Source organism: Heloderma suspectum, chromosome 8 (genome assembly GCF_057233095.1).
Source record: "Heloderma suspectum isolate Gila_16-S chromosome 8, 16-S_ref, whole genome shotgun sequence".
Lineage (NCBI taxonomy): Eukaryota > Metazoa > Chordata > Lepidosauria > Squamata > Helodermatidae > Heloderma > Heloderma suspectum.
The window spans coordinates 9,042,337-9,069,657 of record NC_139465.1 but is presented as its reverse complement, the minus strand read 5'-3'; the positions used below and the strand labels follow the sequence as shown (position 1 = coordinate 9,069,657).

At 43.9% G+C, this 27,321-nt stretch overlaps 1 protein-coding gene across 1 annotated transcript in view; it reads left to right on the top strand.

Annotated features, from left to right (window-relative positions):
* Positions 1-27,321, top strand: part of CDH13 (cadherin 13) — a 1,172,869-nt gene that overhangs the window by 581,213 nt on the left and 564,335 nt on the right. The window contains exon 5 of the mRNA XM_084812404.1: positions 4,950-5,102. Coding sequence (XP_084668530.1) covers positions 4,950-5,102 — 153 coding nt within the window. The remainder of the gene's footprint in view (positions 1-4,949; positions 5,103-27,321) is intronic.

Here is a 27,321-nt window from a genome sequence, read left to right as displayed (position 1 = left end):
TAAAAAACACCCTCACCTGAGGATATTGAAGGCTGCAAGTTTCTCTTCATCACCCCTCTCCACTTACCTATTTCTCTTTCACTCCTTTGAAAATACTCTCTTAATTCATTGTGTGATAAGATCAGAATCACTGTGGGATCACACAGCGCTGAAAGGAGCTCAGCTAGAAGGGACGTGGTAACACCAGTTGAAAAATGGCCAGTTTTATCATCCTTCCGGTGCTGTTTGGTTCAGTGTGGACTTCTCTTACTATGGAAGTTCAAGGCAAAACAGCTTTTTTTCTGCTTCAGCAGTAGAATCTTCCTCCTTTAATATATTTGAATCGAGGATGTAGCGGTTGTCCAGTTGGGGCTTGAAGCTTGGCGATTTCTTGCCGGTTTAGCCCCTGGATGCCAGTCTGCAAATCCTTGTGCTTGCCTGACTTGGCATGCACCGAGCTGGGCAAGCATGAGGATCCCCAATCCCTCACCAAGCCACCACTTTGCATAAAAATAGCAGCTCAGCTTTTTATGGAAAGACCAATTTTGCTCAAATGGCGGCCGTAAAGAGTCCATTTATGCAAAATTAAAGGCATATATGGTCTATTTACGCAAAATGGTGGCTCAGCAAGGGTGGGGGAGGCTGCATGATGCTTGCTAGGTGCCCATGGACTGCACTGTGAGCACAGTAAGGCAGCCGGCGGGGGTCCAGCAAGCAGCACACAAGGCGGGATGAGGTGAGTTCTTCACCCATACCTAATTTGAATTAGGGCTGAGTGCAATGAGAGCTTTTGTCCAAGATTTGGAGTGGTTGGAGAGGGCAAAATGTAGGCCAATACATGCCACTAGGGTGGCCAGATGGCCTACTTTACAGAGCACAGTCTTCTATTTGAAAGTGTACTTTATTTGAAGGCTGTCCTGTCCAAGTCTGGCTTAAAGATAGTGAGCCTTAAGAAGCCATACATAGGGAGAGGAGGTGCTTTTCATAATATACGTAATTGTGACTTCCATACATATAAATCATAGCGTGTGAAGACATTTAGGAACGGTGTCTCTTAAAGCTGTATGATTTTTTATAGTGTGTATATTTTTAAAATGTTATAAATAAAAGAATACATAAATAGGGGGTGAAAGCCCAGTACTGAATGGGAATTAGAATATAGTTGCGACTCGGTTAAAGAAATCTTAGTTGATTAATGAAATGCATTTCAATTGATTAATGAAATCAGTTTTATTTTTGTCGGATTACCCATTTTTTTCCAAAGGAAAAGGGGTGATTTTTTAGGTGTACATCAGTCATGCAGACTGGGGTTGATGGGAGACTCAGTCCAATACATCTGGATGGTACCAGGTTGGGGAGAAGGCCGTGATGAGAGACAGAATCAGTAGGTGCCATCTTAAATAGACATTCTTTCCTATTTGGTAGTGAAGTCCACCACCACCCATACCCGGGTGTTGCTTTAAAACTCCAACAGTTTTAGAAGTACTTATATTGAAAAGAAATAATTAACTTAAAAGGAGCACACACAAATTGTGATGACCACTTTATCAGGGATGCCTTTTGACTCATTTAAAAAGGGGTTTGATTGATTAGTCTCACCGGTTAATTGCTTTAAAGGCTTTAGTCTTAATTTGAATCCCATCTTTGTTTGACACAGTAATGATTGTGAGAGCAGAGTCAAGGGGTGGTTGTGATTTCGGATAAACTATAGGTAGGCAATCTGATACCTCCCAGATGTTTTAGACTACAACACTCATAAGCCTCAGTCGGCATGGCCAATAGTCAATGATTATGTGGTACTACAAAACATCTAGAGGGCAACAGGTTGGCTCCCTCCAGGATAAAGTGATTTGAAACCCAAGGATCTTCATCTTCCTTGTTCTACTTCTGCACAAAGATGCTATGGCAAGGGGAAGCCATAAAAGCACAATAATGACAAAGAGATGTTGGGGGGGGGGGAAATCACACCACATTATTCTCTTGCTTGCTACTGTTCCAGGGAATCTACTAGAGATGTGCAATTCAGCAAAATATGAGCTCACAAAGTTCTCCAAATTGCATCTTGAAGCTTGTTTTGATTCGAGCCCATAGCAGACTGCAAGAAAGTATTTTTTTAATGAAAATCTGTGCATACTTTTGTGTGTATTTTTCCAAAGGTATGTATCAATTATGCATATTTTTGCAATGTACACATTCTTCTCCAATTCATTAAAGTGTATTTGTGTGCATTTTTCAAACGTACACATTTCCCATGGGCGCTTTTCAAATGTACACACTCTGTCAATTGCTTCTTTTTAGTCCAAAAATCACAATACAAGCTCGGAAATGTATGCTCTTCAACCTCAAATTACATCCAAACCCGTGCTCAGTCCATATCGTTTGAACTGGGTAAATCCTGATCAAAAACAAACTGAAACACATTTCTCATACATCCCTATAATCTACAGAACATGGCAAGCCTGATTTCTATTAAAACTGCCCCCCTCCACCTCTGCAAGTGCAGACTGTAACAAGGGAGCACACTTCCTTTGAACTGTGTAGCCATTATATAAGGATCTTAATTAGAAAGATGTCCACGTCACTTCTGCCTTATTTCTGGGAGCATGTAGCTCCCTCTTGTGGCTAATTAAACATTAAATGAAATATCACAGCTTTAAGACCTTTGTCTCAGTGATTATCAGTGCTGTCATTCCAGACATCAAAGAGCAGGTACAAATCAAGGTAGATGGAGCATGATTTCAAATGGATCTGTACCACCAGAAGAACTAGAAACTGCCCAAGTAGCTGATTAACAACCTAGTCAGGACAGTTGTGAGGTGGTAGAGACGAGGGCCTATTGTCAAGCAGTGGAGATAAGGGATTGGTGAGAAGTTCAGTTCAGTTCAGTTAGGACAAGAATTTACCAAATTCTCAAAGGTCTCCATATCCAGGACAAACAGAACCAGAGATTTTATTTTTAAAACAAACTAACAAACAAACCAAATCTGGGGGAAACTGAAACTGACTGATTCTTCTATCTGGGCCCAGGGCTTTGAGTTCTCATTCTTAAAAGCCTGGCTTTGAATCCCTGTGTATTCAGACATGTTAATGCTTAATTTTCCATACTGAGATCCTGAGAATAGCTGCACTTTTTGAATTTGGTTAGTGCCAATGGGTGAAAATTCCCTCTTCAATTTGTTCTTGTTAAGCATTTACTCGCATTCGCAAAGTTCTTCATATTCAGAAGAGAAAGAACTTTAAAGCTTTACAATGATTGGATGTGGGAGAAAATAAAACTGACAGATTCATCCATCACTAATAGAGATACTGCTGTGGACTGTGGTTTGCCTGATCAGGAACCCTCAGCTATCAATGCGAACTGATGGCAGTGCCTCTCCCAAACTGCAGCACCTTCTGCTATGCACAGACATTTTTCTCCTTTCTCCATTGCTGCATAGCAATATTGTTCAGCTGGGGTGAGCCATGCCACCATGACATCTACAGGGGTAACATCGCTGACCTTAGGCAGTATTACTTGGTTGAATGGCAGCTAGGATAACTTTCGGTTTGTATTATTGCAATGCATTATTGGTGGGGCTACCTTTGAAGATGGCTTAGAAATGTCAGTTAGTTCAAAACAGAACTGCTAGGTTACTAACTGCAACACAGCAATAAGATCATGTGATGCCAGTGCTTCATCAGCTGCACTGACTTCCAGTCCATTTCCAAGCCAATTTTGAAGTGTTGGTGTTGACCTTTAAAGTCATTAATTGCTTGGGACCAGAATATCAAAAGGAATGTCTTCTTCCACATGTACCTACTCAGACCCATAGATCATCATTGGAGGCCCTCCTCCAGATTCCCCCACCAAAGGAAGGTAGATGGGTGCCTACAAGGGGGAGGGCCTTCTCCGTTGTGGCACCCCACTTCCTGAATGCCCTCCCAAAGAAATTGCCTGGTGCCTATGTGGTTATTGTTTTGGTGCCAGGCAAAGACCTGTCTTTGCTCCCAGGCATTTTTTAGAGAACTGGTCCTAGATTTTTATGGCTGCTGTATCAATCCCTGTGCTGTTTGCTGTTTTGCATTGCACTGTATTCTATTCTTTTAAACATTTGTATTGTATTTTAAATATTTAACTTGTCTATGGCATTTTAGTCTTTTAATTAGTTGTGATGCACCCAGAGAACATTAGTTATTGGGTGGATTAGAAATGTAATAAATAATACATATGAATAAATAAATACAATTAATAGCAACATTTTCAGGGGAAACTCCCCCCCCCAAAAAAAAACCCCTCTCACCCAAGCATGAGTAGCTAAAGAAATGCTGAATATTATAACCATGTGCAACTTTATGTTGAGGTAGGATAACCAGTGAGGTTCTTCTATTTCCACCTCCAAGCTCAGTTCCCCTCATCCCCATTCCAAACTACACACTTTTTCATTGTGTTTGAACAGGAAAAGTGCACATCTGGGTGCATATTTTTCAAAAGTGTGCACCCAAGTGCATAATTTACCACCACTCACTGAGGCATGAACATGCATATATTTTTAAACTGTGTATTTTTAAAGTGCACCCTTTTCTAACAAACACATTTTCCAAGCACAACCACAAACTCAGGAAGCTCATAAGCCTGAACACAATGTGCTTGCATGTTGGGTTGTGAACGGGGCAAGTTCTGATGTTAAATGAACTGAAATGAAATTCTTGTATATAGCCTCATTGACATTGTTCAAAATAACTTCTACACTTCAGTAGCAAAAGTATACTTGCATATATTTAACATCCCCAAAGAATAGTGGAAAGTGTATTTTGGTGTGGTGTTCTGACAGAGATCTCTAGTCACCAATTCCCAGATTTCCCTAGGGAAGCAAAAATGATTATTTACCTGTTTAAACCATGATATGGATATCTCCTGTGAATATAAATTGTTCATAAAGTTTTGTTTCTCTGTTAACTTGGATCTTCATGCTTATGCTTGTCTCACACAGGTTATAGACAATGACAGACCAGAGGGCTCAAAATTCAGAATTTTTGGGAAAGGAGTTGAACAGGAGCCGAAGGGAGCTTTCAAAATCGTTGAGAGCTCTGGAGAAGTCCTTGTGACACGGGCCCTTGACAGAGAAACAATTGCCACATATCAGGTGAGTTGTCACAAAATGCAGTATAAAACCTCATCTCTCCCTCTCAACTTCATCTTTATTGAACTTAATGAAGATTGCAACCCACATTTGTTGCAACACACACACACACACACACACACACAGAGAGAGAGAGAGAGAGAGAGAGAGAGAGAGAGAGAGAGGAGAATGAACTTGGCTTCAGTGTGGCGATATCACATTATTATACACCATGTGATGATCACCCGAGGCAGAATATGCTGTGTGCATCTTCCTCCCAGCCCCCATGTCCCACTCCTCTGAGTGAGGAGGGGATCAGATGATCCCATTCCCAGGCAGAGATCAGCAACTACTAGAAGTTGTAGCTCAGTGGGCAAGTTGTGGACCTCCAGATGTTGTTGCACTGCATTTCCCATGATCCCTCACCATTTCCTTTGCTGGGTAGGGCTGATGAGAGTCACAGTCAAACAGCAAGAGGAGGGCTTCAGGTTGCCCACCCCTGCAATAGAGCTATGGCTGCATTCCTGAAGTTGTAGGATGAGACCAGATAAGATGGGGCTGAATGGGCCAGGGAACAAGCAAAGATGGTAGAGCATAAGACAACAATTGGAAGGACTATTGGAAGGAAGTAAACTAGGTTTTTTCTGGGTATCCATTTTTTTTGGGGGGGGGGGTTGTGTCACACCAATCATGTCTCAACTGCACTGAGTTCCTACTCATTTCCAAGCCCTATTCAAGGTGCTGGTTACTACCGATAAAGACCTAAATGGATTGGGGCCTGAATATCTGAAGGACCACCTGCTTGGATGGTACTATCAATTACAGCATCATTGGAGGGCTTGCTTTATGTCAGGTTGCCAACAAAGGAGTCCCTGGTGGTAACAAGAGATAGGTCCTCCTCGGTGTCAGGACCCTGGTTTTACAACAATGCCCCAAGGAAGGCTCAAAGCCCCTTTGGTTTTTAGGTGGGCAGTCAGGGCATTATTATTTGGCCAGGCTAATGAGGCTATTAATGGGTTGTAATTGTGCTCACTTTCCTTGCAGCTTCTTTTATTTTGTTGGTTTGGGGTGTGTATGTTTTTATTTTACCAAGCTTGTATTTTTATTGGTGTGAGCCACCTTGGGGGCCAAAAGGAAGTTTATAAAATGTCTATAAATAATAAGAAGGAAAGTGAGGAAGAGATATATTCTATGAGGACATTTCAAGGATTTATATAGCAGCTGGTGGCATGGGCTTGGCTCTTCTGGATCAAGAAGTGTCATGGGCTTGGCTCTTCTGGATCAGGAAGTGTCATGGGCTTGGCTCTTCTGGATCAGGAAGTGTCATGGGCTTGGCTCTTCTGGATCAGGAAGTGTCATGGGCTTGGCTCTTCTGGATCAAGAAGTGTCATGGGCTTGTCTCTTCTGGATCAGGAAGTGTCAGGATTGGCTCTCCTGGATCAGGGAGAGTCATGGGATTGGCTCTGCTGGATCAGGAAGTGTCATAGGATTGGCTCTTCTGGATCAATATATTCTGTCTGCATCCTTGGGTGGCCTGCACATCCGTTCTTTGAGTAGGGATGGCTGAACTCACCCGCTGTTGCCTCGCACACCACTTATTAGACACCTGCTGGCAACCCAGCTCTGGTCGGCGTGTGGCACGAGCCACCAGACAGTCCATGGGCGTGCGCCAGCAAGCAACATTCCACTTACCCACAAGCTGCCATTTTGCAATAAACGGCCATTTTATCCAAGCAGTGGCAGTGAATAGTGCCATTTACACAAAACTTCAGGCATAATTGGACCCTTTGCACCTGCAAGTTTGTGTAAATGTTGCTATTTATGGCCGCCATTTTGCACAAATGGCCATTTAGGTAAAAAGCTTGCCTGCAATTTTCTGAAAACTGGTAGCTTGTCAGTAAGCAGGGATCCCTGAACTTGCCCAACCCAGTGGGGGTCTGCAGACTGGCATCTGGGGGGTCAAATGAGGGGGAGATGTCTGCCAGACTCCACCCCCTTCCCAGACTTTTGTTACATCTCTACCTTTGACCAGTGATGCTTATGGTACAGGGAGAAAGGAATCAGTGATATCTGGCATTTATAGCACCTAGTTCAAGTGCTCCAGTGACTGCCAGCCCTGTTAGGTGTTCAGTGGGCAGCCCTCTCTCATGTTAAACCAAAGCGTTACACACATTGGGTCTATTACAGCACATTCTCAATTATGACCCAAATGTATTCTTTTTTAAAATAGCCCACCCCTGCCTTAAGCCTTGCAAATCAGATTAAAAATATTGTACCATGCTAGATGAGCCAGAAATATACATGCAAATGTATATTTTAATGGGCTGGAACTCTTTCTGTGTGACCTGTTATGTAATTCTGGGACTCAGCAGGCCAGCCGGAGTCATGTTGAGCAAACTGCAGTCAAGAAGTTCTGCAGAAGGAGAATGCTCAACTTGATTAGTCAGACTTTGGAAAAACAATGAACTGGAATCAATGAAGATGTATTGTGAAGTCAAGAAAACAGCTGGAATTCTCCCTCTCCCCTTGATTTTTCTTGATACATGAATGTATTTGAGTTTCTTGAAAATATCTCCAGTCCCTGGAATCGTGTGTGTGAATTTCCTTTCTTTCATTCAGCACATATGAATTATTTCAAAAGCACAAATGCAGATGAAAAATGAGAGATGATTCTCCATGGAAAGGTATAAATATTTACTGAGCTGCCAATGCTGTGGAATGGAAACTCGGTGTTCTGTAAAACTGGGAGTGATAAGTGGGTCATCTAGTTCAACTCAAGAAATTTGAGAGGGATGAGCCCAATTCGTTCCAATTATATTGCAACTCAGAACTTCCTGTGGTACAATTTTTCTCTCCAGCAGTTGCGTGATTTGCTGCTCTTCTGGTCTGGAGCAAGTAGCGATTAATGAATGGCTGAGTGGAAAGTCCTCCAGGCAGAGTCACCATCGTCATTGACTTTTGCCTAATGCAAAGTTCTAAGGTGAACATGGTAGTTCCTGCTTGAGCAAGTCATGCCAGTGGCTTGGAGGAGGAAGAAATAATTTCAGTAAGACTAGCAAACATTCTCAAAAGGACAGAGTGGTGGAGACTTCACATCTCTACCCAGGGCCCCAGGCAAAACATTACACAGATGATTAGTCAAGCTATGTCATCAGTATTGCCTACCACTCGACTGGACTGGCTTACAGTAGATATGGCTTTATTCAGAATTCATCCACAAGCAATTCTTTATTGAAGCATTTACATGGAAGACTGAGGAAGGAAGGTTAATCCCTCTTGGATGACTATAAGCTGAAGAGGTTGTGAAAATGTAGGACTCTGTAATAAAGGACTTTGCTTTTGCAGTTGCCTGTTTGGCTTGGAGAAATCTTCCTAGACCTTGATCAGATAAGATTGAGGCATCACAGCTTTGCCCTCCCATGTACACTCAACTCTTGGGAGTGCACCAGACCCTGACATCTTTACACAGCCCTTGGAGGAGATGGGAATTGCAGTTGCTTAGCTCTGTATTATCTTAAAATAATAATAACAATAACAATAACAAAGCATATTGTGGGCAAGTGGCAGCACCTCATTTTCTGGAGGTTTTGTAACCTCTGTGGGACATGATCCAAGAATTCAACATTGCAAGAACACAAGGTTTTTCTAAAATAGATCTTTGGTTGTTATTAGTGTAGCATAAATGGTCATTATGCTGAGTAGGGATGGATGAAAAGTTTGTTAAATTTGCATTTCCAAACTCACATCTCCCAGAAATACATGAATGCAATTTGCAGTCAGAAATCCCTAGATTTCCAAGGTTGCAATGAATTTTGCCAAACAAATGTGTTTAACAATATGCACGTGTTTGAAAAATGAGCAATGAGAAATGTGTACATTTCTAAAATGTGTCCATATGCTTTAGTCTAGGGGTGGAGAATCTTTTTCAGCTAAAAGGCTGAATTGGTTCTGGGCAAGCACATGTTGGGGGTCACCTGCGAGCAGTGGTCAGGGCTGTCCCACTGCTGGCATGTAGCCCACAATCTGATAGGCCAGATCCCCCCCAAAGATACACACCACCCTCCCTCACTGAAAGCAGGCTTTTAAAAAGCCTAACATTCTGGGAGGGGTAATTTTTCAGGGGGGACATCACAGGATTGGAATGGGGAGGGTTAGAAACTCCCTCCCCAGCAGTGACCCCCACACAAAAAGTCCCCCCCTGCTATAATTAGGCTTTTAGAGCCTCCATTGTCACTAGCATGGGAGGGGGGGTCCTTTATCTCCAATTTCTAAGAGGAGATAAGGACAAGGTCCAGATGGGGACCTCCCATGGGCCAGAGGTTCCTAGGGATGAGCAAAGGAGGAATGTTCGAGATGGCCAGGATTCTCCAAACAGCACCTTGGCTGTTGGCTCCCATCTTGTGCCTGCTTCCTGTCTGCATTTGCTATTACTGCTTGCTCTGTATGAAGAGGAATTGAGCAGCGATCGCACATGAAATTTCTGTGACTTTCCTAATTTGCAAAACTTTTCTCCATAGACTAAAATGGGGCTGATTCAGTCTGCAGGGGGAATTTGTGCAAATTAGGAAATTTGTGCAAAATTGAACTGGCAAGTTGTGCAAATCGAACACAAGAACATGTCCCGCAATTCACAAACATTTTCAGGTCACATGTGCGCACAATCACATCTGGGGCTTCGAACAGAGAATGCTTGCATGTTTTGTGAGCACAAAAAAATTCTCATACATCCCTAGAAGTTCCCCCTCTCTGCTTTATCCAATGGGTGCATACATGGAAAAATGTGGACATTTGAAAAATGCACCCAAAATACATGGAGATTCCTGTGGGGCGGGGGCAGGGAGGTATTCACAAGGAACCAGGGTGGAATGACTTGTGTTGCTGATAACTTCCTCCTACAGAAAGTGGAGGAAGGAACTAGAGGATTGGCTACCCTTGACTTGATCCTAACCAGTAGAGATGACTTAGTGGATGAAGTAGCAGTTATGGGAAATCTGGGGGGAAGTGACCATGTTATACTTGAGTTCTTCTTGGTTCTAAAGGAAGCAAAAGCTGAGTGCAGCCAAACATGTACCCTGCATTTTAGGAAGGCCAATTTTAATAAACTCAGAACAATGATAAGTAAGGTCCCATGGCAAGCAACTCTAATAAGAAAAGGAGTCCAGGATGGGTTGTAGTTTTAAAAAGTAAATTCTAAAGGCACAAATACAAACAATTCCAGCAAGAAAAAATGATGGAAGACCAAGAAGCCAAGAAGTTCAGTCCTGGGGCCAGTGCTCTTCAACATTTTTATTAATGACTTGGAGGAGGAGGTGCAGAGAATGCTTATCAAATTTGCAGATGACACAAAATTGGGTGGGATAGCTAATACCCTGGAAGAAGGGATGGCGGAGAATTCTGCCACGGATCTCAGTGAGGTCGAATGCTGGTGCATTCAGCCCCGCGAAACCCGTGGCGGAATGAAGCCCCCCGCCCCCCACCCTGCAAAAGGCACATGAAATGGAGCACTCACCTGCTGCCGTTCGTGCTGCTCTGCGAATGGTGGCCGCACCTGCGGCCACCATTCACTTCACCATTTTAGCCGTGATAGGCTACGTAAATATTTACGTAGCCTATCACGGCAAAAAAAAAACAAAAAAGGGAACGCAAATGGCAGCGGCTACAGCAGCCGCCATTTGCATTCCCTTTTTTGTTTTTTGTTTTTTTAAAACAATGTTTTTTTTAAACAAGCAATGCGCAGAAGCGGAAGAAGATAATAGAATAGGAAAGACAAGAGACCTCTTCCAGAAAATTAGAAATATCAGAGGTAAATTCCAAGCAAAAATGGGTATGATCAAAGATGACAAGGACCTAACAGAAGCAAAGGGATCAAGAAAAGGTGACACAAATATACGGAAGATCTGTATAGGAAGGATAATAATATCGGGGATAGATTTGATGGTGTGGTCAGTGAGCTAGAGCCAGACATCCTGAAGAGTGAGATTGAATGGGCCTTAAGAAGCATTGCTAATAACAAGGCAGCAGGAGATGACGGTATCCCGGCTGAACTGTTTAAAATCTTGCAAGATGATGCTGTCAAGGTGATGCATGCCATATGCCAGCAAATTTGGAAAACACAAGAATGGCCAACAGATTGGAAAAGATCAACTTATATCACCATACCAAAAAAGGGAAGCACCAAAGAATGTTCAAACTATCGAACAGTGGCACTTATTTCACATGCCAGTAAGGTAATGCTCAAGATCTTGCAAGGTAGACTCCAGCAATTCATGGAACGAGAATTGCCAGATGTACAAGCTGGGTTTCGAAAAGGCAGAGGAACTAGAGACCAAATTGCCAATATCTGCTGGATAATGGAGAAAGCCAAGGAGTTTCAGAAAAACATCTATTTCTGTTTTATTGACTATTCTAAAGCCTTTGACTGTGTGTATCATAACAAATTATGGCAAGTTCTTGGTGATATGGGCATACCAAGGCATCTTGTCTGCCTCCTGAGGAATCTGTATAATGACCAAGTAGCAATGGTAACAACAGACCACGGATCAACGGACTGGTTTAAGATTGGGAAAGGAGTACGGCAGGGCTGTATACTCTCACCCTACCTATTCAACCTGTACGCAGAACACATCATGCGACATGCTGGGCTTGATGAAGCCATGGCTGGAGTTAAAATCACTGGAACAAACATTAACAATCTCAGATATGCAGATGATACCACTTTGATGGTGAAAGCGAGGAGGGGCTGATTAACCTCATGATGAAGGTGAAAGAAGAATGTGCACAAGCTGGGTTGCAGTTAAACCTCAGAAAAACCAAGATTATGGCAACCAGCTTGATTGATAACTGGCAAATAGAGGGAGAAAACGTGGAGGCAGTGACAGACTTTGTCTTTCTAGGCACAAAGATTCCTGCAGTTGCTGACTGCAGCCAGGAAATCAGAAGACATTTACTTCTTGGGAGGACAGCAATGACAAATCTTGATAAAATAGTGAAGAGCAGAGACATCACACTGACAACAAAGGTCCACATAGTTAAAGCAATGGTATTCCCCGTAGTAACCTATGGCTGTGAGAGCTGGACCATAAGGAAAGCTGAGTGAAGGAAGATAGATGCTTTTGAACTGTGGTGCTGGAGGAAAATTCTGAGAGTGCCTTGGACTGCAAGAAGATCAAACCAGTCCATACTCCAGGAAATAAAGCCAGCCAGACTGCTCACTTGAGGGAATGATATTAAAGGCAAAACTGAAGTACTTTGGCCACATCATGAGAAGACAGGATACCCTGGAGAAGATGCTGATGCTGGGGAAAGTGGAAGGCAAAAGGAAGAGGGGCCGACCAAGGGCAAGATGGATGGATGATATTCTAGAGGTGACAGACTCGACCTTGGGGGAACTGGGGGTGGCGATGGCCGACAGGAAGCTCTGGTGTGGGCTGGTCCATGAAGTCACAAAGAGTCGGAAGCGACTGACCAAATAAACAACACCAACATCACGGCTAAAAAAGGGAACACAAATGGCGGCTGCCGTAGCCGCTGCCATTTGCGTTCCCTTTTATTTTTTTGCCGTGATAGGCTACGTAAATATTTACGTAGTCTATCATGGCTAAAATGGTGAAGTGATATTTATCACTATGTAAATATTTACGTAGTCTATCACGGCAAAAAAAGGGACGCAAATGGTGGAGGCTACAGTGGCCGCCATTTGTGTCCCTGCGCAGCCCAGCAGTGGCCGGATATCGCTGCAGGCTGCCCCGGCCGGCGGCTCCGCGAAGTCGCCACAGAGCGGAGCCGGCCATCAAGGATTTCGTGGGGAGGGACGGAGCGCCTCCCCCCCCCCACGGATATACGAAACGAAACAGGTAAGTCATTTCGTACATCCCTACTTGGAAGACAGAAACAAAAGTCAAAGTGATCTTGATAGACTGGAGCGCTGGGCAGAACACAACAGAATGAAATTTAATAGGGATAAATGCCAAGTTCTGCACGTAGGAAAAAGAAACCAAATGCACAGTTACAAGATGGGCGATACTTGGCTCAACAATACTACAAGTGAAAAGGATCTTGGAATTTGTTGTAGATCACAAGCTGAATATGAGCCGACAATGTGATGTGTCTGGAAAAAAGGCAAATGCTCTTTGGGCTGCATTAATAGAAGCATAGCTTCCAAATCCCAGGAAATACTAGTTCCCCTCTACTCAGCACTGGTTAGGCCTCACTTGGAGTACTGTGTCCAGTTCTGAGCACTGCACTTTAAGAAGGATGCAGACAAGCTGGAGAGGGTTCAGAGGAGGGCAACAAAGATGATCAGGGGACTGGAAACAAAGCCCTATGGGGAGAGACTGAAAGAACTGGGCATGTTTAGCCTTGAGAAGAGAAGTCTGAGGGGACATACGATAGTGCTGTTCAAATACTTAAAAGGCTGTCACAGAGAGGAAGGCCAAGATCTTTTCTCGATCATCCCAGAGAGCAGGACAGAGAATAATGGGCTCAAGTGACAGGAAGCCAGATTGCAGTTGAACATCAGGAAAAACTTCCTGACTGTTAGAGCAATACAACAATGGGACGAGTTATCTAGGGAGGTAGTGGGCTCTCCCACACTGGAGGCATTCAAGATGAAGCTGGACAGCCATCTGTCAGGGATGCTTTGCCTTAGATTCCTGCAATGAGGGGTTGGACTTGATGGTCTTAAAGGACTCTTCCAACCCTGTTATTTTATGATTCTATGAGCTTGGAAGTGGATGAACAAGAACAAGGTCAAAGTTGACAGATTTGCCTACCATTACATTTGATCCAACGGTGGACAAATTTTATGAAGATATGAAGTGGCTTTACCGTACACTTGCACAGACTTTTGATTCATCTAGTCTGGTACTGTCCCTCTAACAGGCATTACATCCCTCATGCCTTTAACAGTACTACTCTCTGAGCTCTTTTTTAAATTGGTGATTCTGAGGATAGGACTTCTGAGTGATGAGCCTTCCCAATTACTCCAAATGTATCTTCACCATATGCATCCAAAGATGCTACAATTTCCTCATTTGGTAATTGCATTTTAAAACAAACAAACAAACAGGGAAAACAGTAGCAGAGATTAACTAATGGAATTAGTGTCTCCCTTTCCTAGTATATTATGTGGACTTTCACAGTCTTGGTCATTCATGAATTGCTTTGCTAGTCTCAGTAAGCTCTTTACAAATCAATTCAATAGTCAGTAATAATAAATCCAACTCTGTGGATGGGAGGCTATTAATACATTCACTGCCCAGCATTTGTGACAGATAATTTATGGCTAACAATCAGGTTCCAAAGTAATTTTATTTCTCAAAATTGAAAATGTGTTTTTGTTTCACGCAGCTTAAGCGGCAGTTGACTAAAACCCTTGATTACTACAAAATATTTTTCTGCACAATATTGTAAAAAAAGAAAAGAAAAGTAAAACAAAAGCCCATCTTTGTAAGATCCATTTTTCTGGTGCTTCCCAGTTCATACTGAGCACCCTGTCTGTCTGTGTGGAGCAAATACCTTGTCATGCCCACCTCCTGTCTATTGGGTAAGGGGATGAGGCACTGAGGCAAGTCAGAGTTGGAGCAGAGGTGAATGAAATGTGACATTTTTACAGGGAATTCAGCAGCTGAGACTCAGACCTAAGTACACCCTTTTGCAACAGACCATCTAGTCTACAGTTTTCAACAGTGGCTCGCTGTATGCCTCTAGGAAGCCCACAAACGGGTTGAAGGCAACTGACTACCACGACCACTGATGCTCACGACCACTGATGCTCACGACCACTGATGTATACTGCCTCTAAACATGGAGGGTCCATTGAACAAGCCAAACCTGGAAGCCAAGCCTTCCAAATCTAATCAAGAAGCTCTTGCAATGTCGAGAAAGAACTTGGTGTCTCTTTCTTGATGGTCTGGATCATTTTCCTGTATAACATTCCTTTGACCAGAGCGGTGTCATGACACTGACCCAAAGACTGAATGCCAAACAAACAGGCCCCATGTTCAGGATGCCCCTGTTTTGTTATAGGCTGGAGCCTACAGAGCCATGCTGGCCGAGCATGGCAAGAGTCCAGGAAGGGCTGCAGATGATCAGCACCACGGGCAGCCCACTGCAAGTCTATCTATAAGGCAAGCGAGAAAGGGGAAACTAAGATGCAGAGAGATCTAAATGCTGCCCCAGCAATAGTAAGGAACCAGCTGTGAACTTAAATAATCCTGCAGCCAAGTGGGTAGGGATGGCGGAGAATTTCTCCCCGAATCTTCGGGGGGCCGAGTGCCAACGCATTCGGCCCCCCAAAATTGGTGGTGAAATTCTCTGCCACCCCCCTGCCACCCCCTCGGGATGGGACTTACCGTAGCCGAATGTCCCTCCCGGCGGCGGGTCCCGGCAGCGGTTCGGCAGGCTTTCGGCAGGGGCGGCAGCCGGGCTTTCGACCAGCTGCCGCCGCCGCCATTACAGCTGAAGTAAAAAACAACAACAACCCCGTGATAGGCTACATAACGATTAATGTAGCCTATCACGGCTAGATCTCCAAAGTCAGCCGTGATAGGCTACGTTAATCATTACGTAGCCTATCACGGGTGACTTTGAAAAAAAAAAAGCGCGTACGCAAATAGCGGCCCCCATGGGGCGCCGCCATTTGTGTTCCTTATTTGGTCCCGGTAGTCTATGTAAAGATTTATGTAGGCCATGGCGAAAATAAGGGCAACGCAAATAGCATTGCCCTTATTTTTGCCATAGTCTACATAAATATTTACGTAGACTACCGGGACCAAATAAGGAACACAAATGGCGGCTCCCCATGGGGGCCGCCATTTGCATACGCGCTTTTTTTTTTTCAAAGTCACCCGTGATAGGCTACGTAATGATTAATGTAGCCTATCACGATTCACGGCTGACTTTGCAAATCTAGCCGTGATAGGCTGCGTAAATCGTTACGTAGCCTATCATGGGGTCTTTTTTTTTTTACTTTCGTAGTTCGCGGCCGGGGAGATGGGGCGCTTCTCCCTGGCCTGAATTTCGGCCGGGCAAGGCGGGACGGCTCCCCCCCTCGCCTGAACTTCAGGGGGAGAAGTGAAGCGCCTCCCCCCCCACCGCGAAGCAAGCTGCGAGACCAGGTAAGTGACTTTCGTACATCCCTACAAGTGCGTGCCTCAAGCTACATCTCCTGGGAGAAAAACTGTTTGGACATAATGGAGCTGTGCCCTGATTGGAAAGTTCCTTGTTCCACTGTGGCCCACCACGTTGCCTGGTAACATAGGAGTCATCTCCAAGCTGAAGATGGTTTCAGGGGAAAATCTGCTGAGTCAGAAGTAGCAGGCAAGGCTGCTCCCACTGCTTGCCATCCCTCCTCTGGATATCACGACCCCACTGGAGGAGTCCTCCTTGGAGGAAGAGCTCCAGAAGCCCAGGGCACCCTGGACCAGGGACTGTCACCAGACCCACAGGAGCCTGAGCCCTCAGGGGAGATGGTTGCAGGGCCATCCCTTTCAGGAGAAGAGGAGTCTACCTGTGAGGCAGAGGCTGAGCAACCCCCTGACCCCCAGGAGTGTTGTCGCCTCAGACAACAGGCTAGTAGAGCTCCTCTGTGAAGGAGTGCTTGCCTCCAGAACAGGTCTCCTTGGGAGAAAATGATTCCTCAGGAGTAAGGCTCTGGAAAGGGAGTTTTGTTTACTGCAGCTGACCTCTGGGTGGGGTCCAGCAGGCTTTGGGCTTAAAAGCCTTCACTGAAAACCAGTCAGCATTGGAACAATGTCATCCATTCAGGCTCTGTGCCCTGTACCGTGTCTCCTCCTGAACCGTGCCCTGTGATTGATGCTCTGTTTCCTGTTCTTTTGGACTGCCTGATGACTCCGCTTCTGGACTGTGTAATGCACCTGACTGATTTAGGGCATGAACCTAGGAAGAGAAAAGGCCTACGCCTCCCAGCATTCCCCAGCCAGCAAGGCTGGCTGGGGAATGCTGGGAGTTGCAGGCCTTTTCTCTGTCTAAACATGCATAGGATTGCACCCTTACTATGTTTGACTTCTGGCTTGTTATTTTGTCAACTCCTGCTCTTGCCTGATCCTCTTTGACTGACTTGACTGTCTGTGTTCTGACCTCTGCCTGGATTTAGACCACCTCTGTTGTAGCCCGAAGCACATTGGATAAACCACCTGTAGGCTTGAGGCAGGGATATACATATGGATTGTGTAAAATCTGTACCATCTGTGTTTCATAGGTTTTAGGTGCCTTTTGTTCCTTCATCCATGCAGTGACAGAATTGGATTTTTTTGTTTTGTTTCCAAATTTGCACAAATTTGCTTTTGCACAAATACACACTTGCACACATGCAAAAATGCACATTCTCCCCAAATGTGCATTTTCATGCTTTAGCCTATCAGGAAAATACACATTATTGGCCATCTTTTTTAAAAAAAATGTAGATTTTTTTCTGTGAGGAGACTCGCACAAAATTTGGGAAAGTTCGCGGAATCCACCCAACAAGGGGAAACTCGGTCCACTGCAGAATCTGGGGGTTGTGTTCCTGAAAATCTAAACTCATATGGTTCCATTGAAGATTTCTCTGACATTCCCAGCTTGAAGGTTTGCTGTCTTCCCTGCTGTTAGTGTTTGCTCCAGTTAGTGTTTGCTCCCTGGAATGCCATTTTCCTGGGAAACTCTGGATCTCTCTGAGGTTGGCCCCTGCACTTGCTCTCCATGTTGTTGCACACCTCCTCTGATAGAAGAATGCAACACGCCATGCGGAGTTTCCAAGCGTCACTCTCTTCCCTGCCAGCCAGCCATGGATCTGTCATGCAAATTGGGTCCTGGGTTCAATCACTATTTACTATGACTCCCTGTCCCTGCTTTCCAGAACTTTGTTTAATATCTCAATTAATCTGACCCAGAGAAGCAGTGCTACTCCTGAGTCCTTTCATAGAGCTTCCAGCATAATTAGTTTGAATGTTTCCTGTTTTGTGTCATTATCAAAAAACCTTGAAATCTTTGTACAGGGAGACAGTCACTCCAAGGGAAGGGGGAAAGTAAAACAGAAAGAACAAAAGCTTTTAACAATTGATTTCACATCTGGTGCATGTTAAACATTGTCTAAGGCTTTAAAAGAACCACTGCTTTCACAGGGGCAAAATAAAATAATATGTGTTTTGTTTCTCTTCTTAAAAAGAGGGAGTGCCTAGGTAAATTTTGTCAGAACTCCAATTTCAATGACATTGGCTGAGTGGCATTATCAAATCTCTCTCCCACCCCCCCACCCCCGACATCTCATGTCTGCAGAGTGTCAGTTTCTGATTATGCCTGGCTTTCAAGTATTTGTACTCCAAACGTGACTCTAAAGAAGATCTGTGACTGAGTGCTATTAACTTTAGAAGGCTGGAGGGCTCCAATGTTGGCTTCCCACTGCCTCCCCCCCCCCCGGAGGCTTTTGAGCTGAGAAATAAAGTGCCTGATCAAGATATTTTGTAGTCATATTTGGGCCACAGAAGAATGTGCTTTGGGAGCAGCTTCTCAGCCCAGCCCTGCCTTGCAATTTCTGGGGCATCCACATCCAGAGGGCAGCACACCACTGAAAGCCAGCTCCAAGAGAGCTTTGGCTATTGGGCATTATAGATATAAATAAATAAATAAATAAATAAATAAATGGGGGCTGCTTGTGGGTGTCTTAGAGGCAACTGGTTGGCCCCTGTAGATTATGGATGGATGGACTCACCCACACCTGGTTTTGCTTGGCACTCACCAAGCCCTTGCAGCCACTTTCCCCAGTGAAAGTGGGGAAAACGACGGCTCAGCAAGCACCATTCTCCCAGCGAGCTGCCATTTTGCATAAAAATGGCAGCTCGGGGTTTTATGGAAAAGTGATGTTGCATCAATGGCAGGCATAAAGGGCCCATTTATGCAACACTACAGGTGAGGAGTTGCTCCTGCCTCTGCCGCCTGTCAAGCTTTCATGGTCTCCTTCCTTACCACTTCCTAACTTTTTAACAGAAGTTTTAAAAAAACAGGATCAGCAAATGGACCACAGAATCTTCCTTATGTCAGACCATTGGCCCTTCTTTTGTCTACACTGACTGGCAGTGGATCTTCAGGGGTTCAGACTGAGTTCATCTCCAGCCTGACCTGGAGATGCCAGGAACTGAAGCTGGCATTTTTTGCATGCAAAGCATGTGTTTTGCCAGTGAGGAATGGTCCTTTTCTGAGCAAGGCTTTTTGACCTGATCCTAGAATAGTAGGGCTGGAAGGGGCCTACAAGGCCATCAAGTCCAAACCCCTGCTCAATGCAGGAATCCAGGTCAGAACATCCCTGACAGGTGGCTGTCCAGCCTCATCTTGAATACCTCCAGTGTGGGAGAGCTCACCACCTCCCTAGGTCATTGGTTCCATTCTTGTATTGCTCTAACAGTCAGGAAGTTTTTCCTGATGTTCAGCTGGAATCTGGCTTCCTGTAACTTGAGCCCATTATTCCGTGTCCTTCTCTATGGGATGATTGATAAGAGATGCTGGCCTTCCTGTTTGTGGCAACCTTTCAAGTACTTGAAGAGCGCTATCATATCTCCCCTCAGTCTTCTCTTCTCAAGGCTAAACATGCCCAGTTCTTTCAGTCTCTCTTCATAGAGCTTTGTTTCCAGTCCTCTGATCATCTTCATTGCCCTCCTCTGAACCCTCTCCAGTTTGTATGCATCCTTCTCAAAGTGTGGTGCCAGAACTGGACACAGTACTCAAGATGAGGCTTAACCAGTGCTGAGTAGAGGGGAACTAGTACTTCCTGGGAGTTGGAAGCTATGCTTCTAGTAATGCAGCCTAAAGTAGCATTTGCCTTTTTTTGCAGCCACATCGCATTGTTGGCTCATATTCAGCTTTTGATTGACAACAATTCCAAGATTCTTCTCACTTGTAGTGTGGTTGAGCCACGTATCCCCCATTTTGCACCTGTACATTTGGTTTCTTTTTCCTAGGCGCAGCACTTGGCATTTATCCCTATTAAATTTCATTCTGTTGTTTCCTGCCCAGCGCTCCAGTCTATTAAGATCCCTTTGAAGTAGGGATGGCGGAGAATTTCTCCCCGAAACTTCGGGGGGCCGAGCGCCAACGTGTTCGGCCCCCTGAACAAGTTTCGGGGAGAAATCCTCCGCACCCCCCCGCACCCCGCACCCCCCCGGGACGGGACTTACTTTCCCTGAATGTCCCTCCCGGCGGCGGGTCCGGCTGGCGGTTCGTCCGGTGTTCGAGCGGGGCGGGAGCGGCAGCCGGTCTTTCGACCAGCTGCCGCCCCCGCCATTGCAATGAAAGAAAAAAAAAAACACGTCCCCTGATAGGCTACGTGACGATTCACGTAGCCTATCACGGCAAGATTTGCAAAGTCAGCCGTGATAGGCTGCGTGAATCGTCACGTAGCCTATCACGGGTGACTTTAAAAAAAAAAAAAAAAGTGTGTACGGATAATGGCGGCCCCCATAGGGAGCCGCCATTCCCGTTCCTTATTTGGTCGCTGTAGTCTACGTCAATGTTTACATAGACTACGGCGAAAATAAGGGCAACGCTATTTGCGTTGCCCTTATTTTCGCCGTAGTCTACGTAAACATTGACGTAGACTACAGCAACTAAATAAGGAACGCGAATGGCGGCTCCCTATGGGGGCCGCCATTCGCGTACGCGCTTTTTTTTTTTTAAAGTCACCCGTGATAGGCTACGTGACGATTCACGTAGCCTATCATGGCTGACTTTCCAGATCTAGCCGTGATAGGCTACGTGAATCGTCACGTAGCCTATCAGGGGACTTTTTTTTGTTGTTGTTGTTACTTTCGTGTTCGCGGCCGGGCGAGGTGGGAAGCCTCCTCCCCGGCCTGAATTTCGGCCGGGCGAGGCGGGAAGCCTCCCCCCCCCGGCCTGAATTTCGGCCGGGTGAGGCGGGAAGCCTCCCCCCCCCGGCCTGAACTTCGCGGGGGGAGCAGCGAAGCGCTCCCCCCCACCGCGAAAAAGCTGCGAGAAAAGGTAAGTGACTTTCGTTCACCCCTACTTTGAAGTCTGTTTCTGTCTTCCACTTCCAAGGTATTAGCTATCCCGCCCAATTTTCTGTCATCTGCAATTTTGATAAGTATTCCCTGCACCTCTTCCTCAATGTCATTAATACAGATGTTGAAGAGCACTGGGCCCAGGACTGAGCCCTGCGGTATCCTGCAGAGCGGTTCTTATATTCTTGGCCACGATACTGGGAACTGTATATTTTGATGGGGCAATATATATACCTCTGAATACCTGTTCCTGAGCAGCAGATGCATTGAAAAGTATGGGTATTGTTTATGTGTCCTGCTTCTGAGCTTCCTGGAAGAATGTGGTTCTGCACTGAGTGAAGGAGGAGTATGGCTAGATGGATCTTTGTTCTGGGTCTGATCCAGGAGACCTTATCTTATGGTGTTGTCTTATCTCCTAGCATCCAGTTCAGTCAGGTGTTTCTGTCAGGTTGGGAGTTTGCCTGGGTATCAGTTAGGATACTCAGTGCCTTGTTTACAATGGACTTGCTTTCTGCTTACATGCCTGCCATGTACAGGATTTCAGCCCAGACTACAATCTCAGAGAGTTGTTTGTCCTGCTTCATCATACTCTGCATTGCCCTAGAGCCAAGCTAAGCATCAGCAAACTAAGCCCAGTATAGAGATGGGCCGGCATGCAATGTTCAAGCTTGCTGTGGTTCTCTGAATGGCTCCTTGAAGCTCAGTTTGCCTCGTATGAATTCCTGAATGTGTGAACCGGTTTCATTGTTCTTCATCAGGAAAACGCACATTTTTAAAAACTGCCCGTGTTTCCAAATTGAAAAATGTGTATATTTCCTCCCATAGGCTAAAGTGTGAAGATGTGTATTTGTTGGTGGGTGTGCGCGTGCGCACTTGTGCAAATGCACACTGACGAATATGAATGCAAGTTTGGGAAACCATGAAAAATGTTAGAGAACTATGTTTCTGCTCATGTTTGTGTTTGCATTTGGCATTATGAACAGGAGATGTTTGCAATGCATGATTTGTGAACAGGAACATAATTCTCTTGTGCATCTCTGTTATAAAGTAGGAGCTGGTCTTTTCTGGGGATGTCAGAGGAATCTGGTTGCGGGGTGGAGTTCAGCAAGATTCCACTACCCCCCCCCCCGACTCTGGCTCATGGGTCTCCAGGCTTGCCCAACTCCACATGCACTGAGTCAGGCAAGCTTACAGTTTTCTGCTTTTTTATTTGCGCAAATCATGATTTGTGTAAAATTGCGAGTATAAATATGTACGGAAATCATGATTTGCACAAAATTGTGGTGGTAAATAGTGCAATTTGTGCAAATTGCAGGCATTGTCATTACACCTGCAATTTTGTGCAAACTGTGCTATTTATGGCCAGGATTTTGCACAAATTGCGATTTCCATGAACATTTGTACCCACAATTTCCCACAGATTGCAGCTCACAGATCCAAAAGGAAAATGCAGGAAGATTCCCGAGTTTCAGGAACTGACGAGCCACTTGGCTCGCAAAATCTCGCCAACTTGGGGGTTCCATGGGGATCTGTCAATCCAAAAGTGAATAGGATTTCCCCAGAGAGCTTCAGCTATTGGGCGGTATAGAAATGAAATAAATGAAATAATAAATAAATAAATGATGGCCATCCCTAGTCTCTTCGTTGCTCAGAACAATGAGGATCACTATTTGACAATTGTCATCTACTTGAACAATGCCAGCCAACAAATAGGGCTTACAGTCTTTTGAGATGCATGAGACTGTATGGTGCCTTACATAGAGAAGACGGAGTAATTTTGCATAAACACCTTAATTTTGCATATCTTGTTCATTTTACTATATAAATAGCTTGCTTCAGCTGTTGATTAGATTTTAAATGTTATGAGATCTCAGCAGGGGCATTGCAAGTTCTCATTTCCAGCTTCTACCAGGGTGCTTGTAATACCATTTATCTGGGAAGCACACACAATCAACACAAATATTGTGCTGTTGGTTAGCCCCACATTGATTGTGCTCGCCACCTTGGAGTATTCAACTTTGCATCATCTTTACAAGTAAAAAGGGATACGTTTTATAAATGTGAATAATCTTTATCATGGCAAAACTGGGCAGCAACTTTGAATATTTTTTGCAGTAGCCTGAAAAAGATTAATGGAGAGGGAATGAGATGAAAGTTCAGCAAAGGTCACTCTCTAACAGATTCCTCTAACATCCCCCATTTCCATGCATATTTTCTCCCCCCAAATAAATGAATCAGTTGTGTTCATCTTTGAAATGGATGCATTCTCCCATTGATTAAAGAGTCCTTGTGCACATTTTTTTTTTTAAAAAAGTCTGCATTTTTTCAAATCTATGCCTGCCGTCGAACACAATGTTGGGGTGGTGGTGGTGCAGAAATCACATTGCAAGCTTGGAAATATACAGACTTTGCGTCCAGGTCTGTGTTCAGTCCAGAAGGTGTGAACAGGGAAAAATCCTGATCAAAAGCAAACTGAAACTAATTTCTCATACATCCCTAATTAGTTCTTAATACTGAGTGTTAATATGGATAATGATCTATGCTGATTGTGATGGTAAACAATACAAATCCACAGCCTTTCATTTCCTTTGGAACTGAGGGAGTAGCAGAAAAAAATGCAGCATGTTTAGAAAAAAATGAAAGCACTAAGGAGGTTGAGAAATTCAAGGGCATGCTGCTGTGTCTCGTTGTTGTTGTTATTGTTGTTGTTGTTGTTGTTGTTTTCTTGACTGGTAGCTATTGATCAATGTGGTGCTTACTATGTGTAGAACATGCTTTGAACTTCTAGATGCAAGTGTGTATGTAATTTCCCTCATCTCATCTTGGCTGAGCTACCTGACCTGAAAGCTAGCAGGCAAGTTAATGCCTAAATCCAGGTTGTCAGAGTTAGCAAATTGATCAGTTGCAGACTTTCAGTCTGAACAAATGTTACATTTAAGGGGGGGGGGATATTTGCTAAGGAAGTTGAAATTAATGCCCCCTCCCCACAAAACAAAACAACAACAAAAACAAAAATAACCCTGACAGTTGGGCTTCTAAAGTGGGAAAAAACCTTTAGTGATCAACCCAGTTATCAAATAACTTTTTAAAAGCACCCTTTGTTATACATTTTAATAAAGATGTAAAACATGAAAATAAGCTTCTCTCTCTCTCTCTCTCTTCTTTTTTGCTAAATTTATAGATAGGACATGAATTTCAAGGGAGAAATGCGTTACTGGGTCTGCTGTTGGCATTATTCAGTTGTGCCAATGTGTTGCATTAATTGTGCTGGTATTCCAAAAGAAATTATTATTATTATTATTATTATTATTATTATTATTATTATTATTATTATTATTATACATTTCTATACCTCCCAATAGCCAAAGCTCTCTGGGTGGTTTACAAAGATTAAAAACATTAAAAATACAGTATACAGAGGTTAAAAAGCATTTACATACAAAGAAAACATACACACAAGAACAGACAGTATACACAACATAATCTACACAGTGCAAGGATGCAAGAGTTTGAGAACATGGCCAAAGCAGAAATTCAGACCTCCAGCAAAGTGAAGTTAGCTCAGAGATGTTTGAGCCAAACGCTGATCTCTTTCTAAAGATGCAAAGACTGGATTCATTACACACACACACACACACACACATCTATCTATCTATCTATCTATCTATCTATCTATCTATCTATCTATCATCTCCTATTGTTGTATAGTGATTAGAGTGTTCAGCTGGGCCTCAGGAGACCCGGGCCCTCACCCCAACTTTGATATGAAGTTCACTGGGTGACGCTGGGCCAGTCACTCAATCTCAGATGAACCTACCTCACTGGATTGTTGATAGAATAAAATGTAGAAGAGGAGGATCATGCATGTCACCTTGGGCTCCTTTAAGGAAAGGCAGAATATAAATGTAACAAATACATGAAATAACTAAATACTCCCCCACCTCTGTGTTTTTCAAGGAAACTTTTTAAAAAAAAGAAAAGAAAGAATGGTAGCTTAGATTGATGATGGTGATGATGGTGATGGTGATAATACAGGTATAGCTAGTTCCATCATTTAACTCTGCCACACATATATAGGATGTATGCAGCATGGGTGCACCAAGGGCAAGCCAATTTCCAGTCATAACCTGGTACTTCCATTGTATTTGTGAAGACGTTTCAGTTCAGGGATGAAGCATATGTGAAGACATTCCATCATAGCATAGCTGAGGTGCTTAGAGCCAATTCATTACATTGCCTGTCCTTCACCTTTAACTGATGCATAGATCACAAGTCTATTTCATATCCATTAAATTGTAATTTAAGAAATCTCCCCTCCAGGTTAGAGGCTTTCTGTTGGCATGTTGGTAGTCCTGATTTTTTTTTTCCCATTCCCCTTTCATATTATTTAAATGGTGTATGCTTTTCAAGGGGTTTTGGCTTTGATTGCAAGGAATAAAATGTAGATTATGTTTGAACTGCTCAGAGAAAATAATGAGACACCAACTATTTCCATTCATGTTGTGTGGTACACTTAATATGACACTCAGTGGTGGTGTATGCAGAACAGCCCAGGTTCAAGCTCTGCAGTTCTGGTTAAAAGGACTTCAGGTTGCAGGATTGCCAAAGAGCTCTTACTGAGCCCATGGGAAAATCACTGGCACAGCCTTCCCCAAACTGATGCCTGTCAGATGTTTTAGACTGCAGCTCCCAGCATCCCTGACCACTGTCCATGCTGTTTGGGAATGATGGGAGCTATAGTTCAGCACATTTGGATGCTGCCAGTTTGGGAAAGGGGGGAGTAGACAACAATGGCCTCAATGGAGCTCTGATTCAGTATAAGGCAGCTTCACATGATCATCTCCCTGAAAAGATCACTGAAGAAACCCACAAAATGAAATCAAACAAACAAAATGGAACATCTGATGCCCCATAGAGGTGTCATTGAAAGCTCTTCCCTCTTGCAGGTGGAATTGTGATTTGCAATTAGCTTCACCATTCCAAAATCCATGGTTTTATACAAGCTCGAGTTGTGTATTAATTTAACTGTTATTGGGTAGTGTACCCCCCCACCCCCAGTGTGCAGTTCAAAGGCAAAGGGGAAATTGATTTCCCTGTCCCTTGTGGGATTGTCGTAACTTGTGCAACACTTTTCATTAATCTCGTTACTAAACAAAATTGGTTTCCCTGTGGGAAATTAATTATTGGGGTAGTATCAGGGATTTTAATTTCCATAATATACCAGTGAAATATTCTGCTGTTGCTTTATATATGTTTCTTCATATATGATCATGACACAGTGGGGCAATACTGAGTTTATTACGCACATGCGCGGGCACACACACACACACACACACACAAACGGAAGAGGTCAACATTTGATTGTATAACACATTCTGAGAAGTCACCTTTGAGTTCTGATTCACACCACCCAAAAATCATGAGTCAGATTTAACCTAATTCTCACCACCATATATATCTCATGCAAGTGGTGGTGTTTTGGCTAAGCACATATTGTGTCAGGCATATGTACAGGAGTTTCATCAACTCCTACTTCTGGTTGCTCTTCTAGTTATTAATTGAATTAAACATGTATTATAATGTTCTTCCAAGGGACTAAAAAAGGAGGCCATCTCAAGAACCTGGATAAATTCAGCACTAGGGATGTACATGCATTTCATTTCTGTTCACAAATCACTAAAAAATGCCCTGTTTGTACCCCAAACCTGAATGGGAGTGCATATTCTCAAAAAATGTCCATAAATTCCTGAACTTCTGTTCACAAAATGAGCATGGTGAACTTTTAAAAGCGTACAACTTAAAGGTGCATACCTTAAATATTCACATTTTCATGCTTTATGGGGGGGGGATGTGCACTGTAAAAATGCACAGTTTCTGTTGTGCATTTTTAAGCTCTGCATTTTTTCAAATTTTCATTTTCGCACTTTAGTCAATGGAGGAAAGCACACCATTTTAAAGAAGTGGAGGAAGAGTCCATCGCTCTTCTTGGCAATTGGTTTCATCATCGAACAGCCATTCCTGTGAAGATATTTCTCCTAATGTTCAACCAATATCTACCCTCTTCTACCTAAACTCATTAGATATAGTCATTTCTTCTGGGGCAGTGGATAACAAGTATTTGCCCTTTTCACATGGCAGGTCTTCCCGCAATTGAAGGCACACACATGAGTGTGCCTCAGGAACATCTTCTCAGCCCTGCTATGGAATTCCTTGTGTGTTAGGAGTCCTCCACTCAG